General features: G+C 42.4%; 1 protein-coding gene across 4 annotated transcripts; it reads left to right on the top strand.

Moving 5' to 3' along the window:
* Positions 1–497: 497 nt before the first annotated feature.
* LOC122452046 (histone H3.3A) lies at positions 498–9,297 on the top strand. Of its 4 annotated transcripts, none has more exons than XM_043485355.1 (5): positions 498–529; positions 1,121–1,197; positions 2,729–2,879; positions 4,027–4,180; positions 8,643–9,297. In XM_043485355.1, exons 3-5 carry the CDS (start codon positions 2,752–2,754, stop codon positions 8,769–8,771), a joined length of 411 nt encoding a protein of 136 aa, XP_043341290.1. In that variant the 5' UTR covers positions 498–529; positions 1,121–1,197; positions 2,729–2,751; the 3' UTR covers positions 8,772–9,297. The 4 variants fall into 4 exon arrangements, with proteins under 4 accessions (XP_043341290.1, XP_043341288.1, XP_043341292.1 ...); XM_043485353.1 differs by lacking the exon at positions 498–529 and adding an exon at positions 664–784; XM_043485357.1 differs by lacking the exon at positions 498–529 and adding an exon at positions 751–768.
* The last annotated feature ends 541 nt before the right edge of the window (positions 9,298–9,838 follow it).

The following is a 9,838-nucleotide window of genomic DNA, read 5'->3' as shown; positions in this document are numbered from 1 at the left end:
CGACGTTTTCCTTACTTCTGCCGTTTACCGCCGCATCCAAACTGTTCAGAAGCTGCTGACATTTGACTCTACAGTATTTGGCAGTTCTACCTAAAACTGAAATGGTTAAAAGGCCGAACTGGCTGGTAGAACAGCTGCCAAGGCTGGTATTCAGGCCCTGGTGCAGTTAGCTGTGTATTCCATGCATTGTTTTAGAAGCTTACAAAACACAGCCATCTTGCATCAGGCATCCCGACCCAGGAAGAAGGCGAGCCCCGTCCCGTCGGCTTGGAGATGCCACCTGCGCGGAGCCAGCCGTCCCAGGTGGCAGAGTTCTCGCGGACCGCCTGCAGCCTGCAACCTGCACCGCGGGACCCGCCACGGCCCGAGCCGGTGTCTTGAGTGAATAAAGTTTGCGGGCTGCCCGGTCGCACCTGGCCCGTAGCGAGAGCAGGAAAACAGCCGTCCGGCCGCCCTGCCAGCTGCTAGAGCAGCCCCAACCGAACGTGGGCGCGGGGTGCGAGGCTTCTATTTGCAAGCTTCCTGTCGGGTAGTGTTTTCAACTGGGGCGCGGAGACTGGGCCGGCGGTGTCCTCCTCCCCGCCCCCACGCCGTCCGGGGCGCCTCGGGGACGCGCGCCGGAGCGGGGCGCCCCCTCCCTCACCCTCCCCGCCGCTGCCCGAGACGCCCGCAGGCCGGGCGTTCACCGGCCGCGCCTCCTCCCGCCAGCCCCTCCCCCCAACTTCCCCCTCGGCGCCCCAAACCCGGGCTTCCTGAGTTCCATGACGTGTGCGCACGGAGCTGGGTGGGAGTGCGGGGCCGGGGAGCCGGAGTTAAAACGGGGGCGGGCGGGCGGCCGTCTCGGCGGGAGCCGGCGGCCCTTCAGCGTGTCTTTTGTGTTTGTACACACACTGCGCGAGGCAGCCGGGAGGAGGGAGCTGGCGGCGCGCGGGGGAGGGGCGAGCGCGCGCCAGCGAACGGGCGCGCGGGGGGAGGGGGGAGGCGGAGCGCGAGCGAGGGGCGGGGGCGGGGCCGAGCCTTCCCTCCATTGTGTGTGATTGGTTGGCGCGCGGCGCGGGGGCGGGGCGGCTTGTGTTGGGGGATAGCCTCGGTGTCAGCCATCTTTCAATTGTGTTCGCAGCCGCCGCCGCGCCGCCGTCGCTCTCCAACGCCAGCGCCGCCTCTAGCTCGCCGAGCTCCAGCCGAAGGAGAAGGGGGGTAAGTTTCCCCGTCTGCCCGCTTCCCCGGAACCGAGCCCCGCTTGCCGTCAGCCCCGGGCCGGGCCCCGGCCGTGCCGGGAGGGGACCCAGGGTCCCTCCGGCTTGGCCCCAAAACTTTTTGGCCCAGAAATGGAGGTGAGGAGCGAGTTTCCCTCTCCCCTTAGGCAGCGGCGGCTCCGGCGGCTCCCCAGTCTCTCGTCGCCTCAGCCCAACAGCAGCAACCGCCGCGTCGCCGAGCCTGTTCTCCCTCCCCGCGCCCCTGGCTCCTTTTTCTTCGGTGAAATCCCGCCCGCTGCCCCTTCCCGGGACCCCAGACCTTCACCACGACCCGCGCGGGCCTCTTAACTACCGACCCCGGACCCCGGACCCCAGTTTTCGGGCGGGAAAAGGGTGGAAATCGCCAGTGCTTCCCACCCTGGGGTAACTCGCTTTTTGCTGCCTCCCCACAGTTGTTGCTAAGCTTCACCATCTTGTCTCTCTTCTCTGGTCACCGACCATATTTTTTCCCCCGTTTCTCTCTTCCCCATTTCAAAAAAGGAGGAAAAAAATTTAAAGAGAAACATTTTTTTCTCCTTTTTAGAGAAGCGGAAACTTGATGCATTTGAAATGCAAAAAAACTTTTGCATTTTGGAGGGCGGCACGTGGCAGGGGATGGAGTATTTTCGAGCGATTTGGTGTTTTGTCTCTTTGGAAAGGAATCGGATACGTTTTGCGATTGTTTCCATTTTGTTCTGGTCTGGGAGCCGAGTTTGTGCCTGCGCGAGACGCTAGGAGCGAGGCGGGCAGGCTGGGGGACCCTGTGCCGAGGGGCCGGAGGAGGCGAAACCAAAAGTTTATGTGGTGCTTGGGGTGGACCAGTCGGCCAGTCTTGTGCGTTAATTAAAGCCTGGGTGCGGGGCAGGTTTTTTTTATTATTATTATTTCATTGCGAATCCTCTGAGGACTGGACTCGAGGACGGTGCTTTGTAGAATGCTCGCTGTTGGTAGCTGTTGTTCCTCTTGTTTTTTGAGACGCCTTTTTGTCAACAGAACTGTAGAGATGCAAAACCAGAAATGTTTTCAGATATTTACAGCAATCTATCAACTGCCAGACGTAAAGGGGGGGCGGCGGTGGGGGGGGGTGACTGAAACCTTTTTTGCTGTAATTTGACTCGACCTTTCTGTGGTTTGTGGCTTCGTTCTTTTGACTTGTTAGTGGATGGAATGTTTACAGACATTTCTAATTTCTACTTTATTTGAAAATTGAAGCGAGAGCTGTTGGGTCTTTTTGTTTTGCTGTTTATCGCTCAGATTGGGCATTTTGAGAGATGACTGGTGTTAAGGCTAACAATTTTCTAGTACTACAGTTTGTTTCAAAAAGTCATATTTGGGTGGTAGACGTAATCTGCACCCTTTCAAATTATATAACATTATGGACCTTTTTTTAAAATACTAATCATAATTTCCAGATGGGGGGGTGGGTAGTGGCAGGAAAACTTGTGTGTTTGGTAGTTGCATATGGTGATTTTTGGTTTTTCCGATGCTGGTAGGTAAATAAGGAGGTCTCTATACCATGGCTCGTACAAAGCAGACTGCCCGCAAATCCACCGGTGGTAAAGCACCGAGGAAGCAACTCGCTACAAAAGCCGCTCGCAAGAGTGCGCCCTCTACTGGAGGGGTGAAGAAACCTCATCGTTACAGGTATTTTAAAAGAGGAAAAATGGAAGTCTTATCTCCCGAAGTATCTATATAATCTAATAAAAAGATGTATAATAAGCATACTTTCTCCTTTAGAGAATGTTTTTCCCCTTGTTAAATATTTAGTACTTAAAATGTGTATATAATTTAGTGTTAGGTTTTATTGGGAATATGTGTAATTTTGAAGCTGTAATCGTGCCCATAGCCCAAAGGAGACGTTGTATCTCTAATAATGTTAATAGGATAGACTAACATTTTACTTAGCTGTTAGGTGTAATATATATGTTTTAAATAGAAAAGTGTTGGCTTTTAAATACATTTTTGAGGATACTCTTGCATCTGGTAAAATAATTTAATCAAGATGGGGGGCGTTGTGTTTTACATTAAGTCCTTCATTTACTTGAATTGGTTTTTCCTTCTGTTGGCATAGTTTTGAACTACCCTGAGCAGTGTTGTTGAGTGCATCTGCCATTAGAGGGCAGAAGTTGTCTGTATTTACCCTCTGCAAATGATTAGCCTAAAATAAAAGTGTAAGAAATAAGTCAGGATTGAGGTAAATTTCTTGCTTAAAATTACTTAAAGGAAAAAATTTCCATATGAAAGATACAACACAAAAGAGTGTTCATCAATTTAGAATCATTCATGAGGGATGTGCAGTGTCAAAGGTATTCTGGGAAATTGAACTTAAATACTGTAAGGGTGTTTTTTTTTAAAGTGAAGCTCATTGGGTTGTGCTGGTAGATCTTTCAGAAGAAGGGGGTGCCAGTGGGAAGATTGAGAATGGTGTCAAATTGAAAGTCTGAAAAAGTTTGACTTCTTTTAGTGGCCTAGTACCTTCCCAAGTTGTAATTATAACAAGTTAGTGATGTTTATGTTAAAGATGAAGAAAATTAAGGGGACTATGATTATCAAACTCCCTGCCAGGAATCTGTTTTAATAGCATGCTTTTTTGTATTAAAAGTATTGTGTTACTTCCAGCAGATTTGAATATTTAGGTCATAAATTGATAAGTGAAATTTGATACAAAAGCTGAAGAATAGTTAGGTGATTTATTTTTTGAAATGTGACTGCATCTCTCTGAAGCTGATGACCCCTCTTTTAAGTTCTCTTATGTATTTGGTAACCATTTGTTTAATGTTTTGTTTTAAAGGCCTGGTACTGTGGCACTCCGTGAAATTAGACGTTATCAGAAGTCCACTGAACTTCTGATCCGCAAACTTCCCTTCCAGCGTCTGGTGCGGGAAATTGCTCAGGACTTCAAAACAGACCTGCGCTTCCAGAGCGCAGCTATCGGTGCTTTGCAGGTAAAACGGGTGGGGGAGGCGCCGGGAGCTGGCTGCTTCTGCTTTGTACCAAGGACATCTCTAAATCTTTGCATGTGCTTGTGTATCATCAGCCACTGAGATAGGTCTTTATCTATATTTCACTGTTGAGATGTCAGAAAGGTTAAGTTGCTTGAGGTTATACAAACAGATACGATTTAAAAATGTTAACCATGGAATGTTTAGAGGAAAAAAGAACCCTCTGGTTTGATTTACAGTTGCTGCTTGACTTTAGGAAGTCATGGGGATAAAGGTCTGTATTGGTAATTAGTTTCAAACAGGGACTGATAGAAAAGGAAAGTTAGAGTAAATGGCTTCCTGGACCTGAAGAGGCAGTTGCAGGTGGAGAGAACATAGTATCTGGGATGGGGCTAGGCAACATTAAAGAATTGTGCATTGAAGTAAAAGAAACTTGAGTGGTAGTTAGGCTTGGATTAACAACAGGGAGAAAAAGGTGTTACTGGGCTTGTAAAGAGAGAAGTTTGAAGACACGTTTGTTTAAGGGGATTATATATGGATTTCCACTTAAATGGAAAACAGTGAGTTTAGTCTTAGCTCCAGTGTGTCAGAACTTTGAGAAATACAGTTTTAGCTGTGGTTATGTATTTGAAATGGGATTCCCTAATGGCTCAGAGGTAAAGAATACGCCTGCAATGCAGGAGACTCCGGTTTGATACCTGGGTTGGGAAGATCTCCTGGAGGAGGAAATGGCAACCCACTCCAGTATTTTGGCCTGAAAAATCCCATGGACAGAGGAGCCTGGCAGGCTACGGTACAAAGGGTCACAGAGTCACATGTGACTGAGCACACAGGTGTATTTGAAATACTGGTGGTTTGTGCCAGATTAAACAACTTGAGATGCCCATACTTAAGATACTTGATTAGGTGTGTGGGTACAATTAACATCAGTCACTTAAGTAACCTATAATGTTAAGTGTGTTTGGCATTCATTAGATCATTGTAACTCAGAGTATGGCAAGACTACCACCTCTTGTCAGCATTGGGTTAGAGGTGATTTAAAATGCAGATTACTAGGCACCTCCACAGACCTGCATCAGAATCTCTTTTAGGGGAGGGTCCAGAATCGACATACATTCCATTGGAGGATTTTTCAAGGCTGCTGTTGCCAAGCTTTTCCTTTATGTGTGAGGAAGATTTGATAGGTGGATTCTATCCTGAAGTGTAATTGGTTGAGCTGTTTCTATGGTTAGTCTGAACTTCATTTGATTGGTGAATTCCAGGACTAGGCATCCATTAAATTCTCAGTGAGTTGAAATTACTGAAATTTCAAACTACTAAAAGTTTTCAGTGCTGTTATTTAAGATCTTTATTTTCTGATTTAATCTTTGACTATTTCTAGATCCCATTTCATTTATTACAAATGCTAATCACGTTTTCTGCACTAATTTTAAATACAGAAATAGTCTCAAATGTTGACCTAAAGATGCTAATTTTGTTTTGCAGTTACAGTTGGCAGGGCTCTACTTGAACTACGCATTATACTTGAAAGTCCAACATTGTCAAGCCTAAGTGTCAGTGACAGAGCTTTGTAAATTGATTACTAAACAGTCTGGCTAAAAGACTTGTCTTTTAAAAATTCATTGCTGTTATTAAGGTTTGTGTTTTATACTTGTCAGTAAGTGATTGCATTGGTTTTGAGCAAAATGTTCAACTCTGCTGCCTGTAGTACTCTGGCATTGGTAGCTCTTTATTGGAAAATATTTCATTTCTCTTAAGGGTATAGAGATGAAGAATTTGCTAATGCGAATAGGGCAGAAGAAAGCCATTTTTGACTTTAGAGTTACATTGTTTACAACTTCTCTAACACAACTAAAAGAGATGGAGGGGGGTAAGTCTAGGGAGGATGGTGGAGAAATTAAACTTGGTTTGCCATAGATTATCAAGACTTAACTAACTTAAAATTTAGCTTTTGCCCCTAACAACTGAGAGTTTGAATTAAGGTCACCTTATGTTAAAAGTTGACATTGGTGGTTTGAAATGGTGGAACAGTCAGATACTGAATATATTCAAAATGTTGTGAATTAACATTTCCTTCCATTTACAAGATTTTTTTTTTGGTATTATCTCAAAATCTTGTTCACTGGGTCCCTCTTTAAATCCCATCATAGCCTTAATGTTTAGGAAACTTTGGACATTGGTAATAGAATTAGAAATACATGGGTCATGGTCAAATTCCCTGTATTGACTCTTCTCCCAGAGCTGACAGACACAACCCTGTGATATCTAGAGTAGGTTCTAAGATAGCAGTGAGAGCCCCAGCTGCCACATATCACATTGGAATAGTACTAGGGGAGCCAGAATCATTCCACTCTTAAATGGGTGTTTGAATTTCAGGACTTGTTGGCTTGTCCATATAGCAGCTCATAGTGCTGTATTTTGCAGAAGCCTTCTAGATTTGCATAATCCTGAGACATGCTGGGTGAAACCAAAAAAAGAAACAACTGTTTTCTTTCTTGAGGAATTTAAGTTCTGGTATCTAATGTGAAACTCAGTAGGGTCTACAGTATGCTATGTTTTCTAAACTTGTTACCATTGCTAGAATATCCCAAAGATGAATCCCTGAATATTAAGGACTTTTGCTTTTAGTATATTCTTTGGAATAGGTAAGATACAGGGAACTACTTGTGTAGAAAAGGTGCAAATTTCAGGAATTCCCTGGCAGTCCAGTAGTCAGGACTCTGCACTTTCATGGCTAAGGACCCAAGTACAGTTCCTGGTTGGAGAACAGTCCCCCAAGCCACAGGGCGCATCCAAAGGGGGAAAAAAGAAAAGATGGAAGTTTCAGTTAAGGTTAGATATAAAAAACCAAGCCTGCAAATAATTTTTGAACTTCTATTCCTTCAAGGGCTAGGCATTGTGAGCATAAAATGAGTATTTTTTTAAGTAAGGGTATTAAAAGGTGGCTCGTGTACAAGGCCCGTGGGAATGCCAAGGAAATTAGGAGTTCAAAATTACCTTCACCTGGGAAGCAGGGGCGAGAGGAGTGTTTGCTTTCTCCTTCATGGAATAATCTTGAGGTAGGCCATAAAGGATAGGCAAATAAGACTTATCTGTTGATAACATACTATAGAAAGATATGTAAGGGTAGTAAAATTTGAATGAAACATTTTTATAGGAGAGGCTAAAAAGAATAAAGGTATAAATGTAGAAAAAATAGTTTCATAAGACAGAATAGTAGAAACCATTTGAGGAGTTGTTAGCACTTTTAAAAGCAGAATTTCAAGTGTTATTAGCAAAGTTAGTGTTTTTGTTTTTGTTTTTGTTTTTCAAAGTTAGTGTTTATTATAAAGCAAATCTGGTCCCTCCCATATCTATATCTTGTGTGTTACAAAGTATTGTGGGGCTTGAATTGCTTAAGAATGTTTTGTATTTCTCTTTTAGTTTTATTGCCTAAAGAGTTCCAAAATGGAAATAATTTTTTAATTAGGACAAAAATAGCAACTCTAAAAATCTGGGTTTTTTTTTTCCCCTAAATATGTCTTAAGCAGAAATAACTTGCTTATAGAGAAGCCAAATAATGTCTTTCATTTAGTGTTCCTAATCCACTAGAACAGTTGGACTGACTGGTTCATTTCAAAATGAGTAAGCAGTTATTTTAACCCAGACCAAAGAATTCAACTTTTCAGACAACTGTAAGATGCACTAACAGTTTAAGAGTTTAAGTAGGAGCTCTCCTTTTTTCTTCCTTCTCTGTGAGTATTGAATGATTTGTGTAGCTAGCAGTTTAGAGTGAAAGTAGGAATAGGAGGATGCTTCAAACGCTTTCTGATGTAAGGGAAAAAACAGAGGGATCAGTGTTAATGCTGAGGGGGTACCATGCCATTACAGATAGGGGTGCATAGAGGAAAGTACAGTTAGGGGACATGGTGGGGTGCATATGTTGGCAAAATAGATCAATGTATGTAAGTAGGACACTGACATGGTGGTCAAACTCTGAGGTGTTTAAAGGAAAGGTAGATGAGGCCCATATGATGGAAACCAGTAGTCAAACAGATATGATGAAGTGGGAGTAAGATTCAGAAAAAAGGAGGATATCCCAAGGTGGGAGAGTATTATTTGGAATAGATATACATGATTGCATTTATCTTTGTGAGGATAAGAATAAATGTTAGAGTTGACGTTTGATTTTTGCTTTACTCAAGACATTTCATTTTGCTTAAAAATCACGTATAACATTAGAAAAGGTAAACTATTTGTTAGTGAAATTATTTGACTTTTGTATTTTATAAAGATTTACGGTCTTGAGTTTTTCACTTTCATAAGCTGCCTTTCAACCTCATCCCAGATTTTAAACTAAGCATTTGGTAAGTGGTCAACATCTTCTGAAGTAGGTTTTTACAGGACTCAAAAACATCTTTTTAACTAATATAGATGTATCTTTAACTGTTGATAATAGCATTTTTTTTCTCTGTTCCTTTTGTAGGAGGCAAGTGAGGCCTATCTGGTTGGCCTTTTTGAAGACACCAACCTGTGTGCTATCCATGCCAAACGTGTAACAATTATGCCAAAAGACATCCAGCTAGCACGCCGCATACGTGGAGAACGTGCTTAAGAATCCACTATGATGGGAAACATTTCATTCTTTAAAAAAAAAAAAAAAAAAAATTCTCTTCTTCCTGTTATTGGTAGTTCTGAACGTTAGATATTTTTTTTCCATGGGGTCAAAAGGTACCTAAGTATATGATTGCAAGTGGAAAAATAGGGGACAGAAATCAGGTATTGGCAGTTTTTCCATTTTCATTTGTGTGTGAATTTTTAATATAAATGCGGGGACATAAAGCATTAATGAAAGTCAAAATGTTTCAGTGAACAAGTTTCAGCAGTTCAACTTTATAACAATTATAAATAAACCTGTTAAATTTTTCTGGACAATGCCAGCATTTGGATTTTTTTAAAACAAGTAAATTTCTTATTGACTGCAACTAAATGGTGTTTGTAGCATTTTTATCATACAGTAGATTCCATCCATTCACTATACTTTTCTAACTGAGTTGTCCTACATGCAAGTACATGTTTTTAATGTTGTCTGTCTTCTGTGCTGTTCCTGTAAGTTTGCTATTAAAATACATTAAACTATACCTGCTTTTGGTCTTTACTATCAACGTTAACCGTGCAGTTAATTCCTTGAAAGTTCCATATTCAGAATAATTCTAGTATGAAGTGTTTTGTTACATTTTATCTGAAACTATTGTGGGGAGGTAAGTATAATCTTTATATGGGAAGGAAACTAGAGCTACTGGCTTTCCTCCTAATTTTAACTATGGATATGGGTATTTTTAACAATTCCCAAACCTAACTGGCCAGCAGAATCTCATGAAAATAGTTAAATCTGTATAAGTGAAAGTACATTTATAAATTGTAGTATTAAACTTTGAATATTTAGTGGTAATTTAACTGCAAGTATAACAGTCTTCAGCTCAAAAACTGCATTGAGGAGCTGGCTATTTTAAGATACTGTGTATTAACCCTGTATTAACCAATCACCTATATAGTTCATTCTTAAAACTACATTTTATTTAGCATTGGGAATGTGAAATGAGGATGGTGAACCTTTTAAGACCTAACATCCCTAATGTACTGACACTAGTTGTAACATGAACGAAACTGCTCTGAAACTGA

The sequence above is a fragment of the Cervus canadensis genome, chromosome 13 (genome assembly GCF_019320065.1).
Source record: "Cervus canadensis isolate Bull #8, Minnesota chromosome 13, ASM1932006v1, whole genome shotgun sequence".
NCBI lineage: Eukaryota > Metazoa > Chordata > Mammalia > Artiodactyla > Cervidae > Cervus > Cervus canadensis.
The sequence above is the reverse complement of the archived record's forward strand: the minus strand, read 5'-3'. Positions and strand labels throughout refer to the sequence as shown.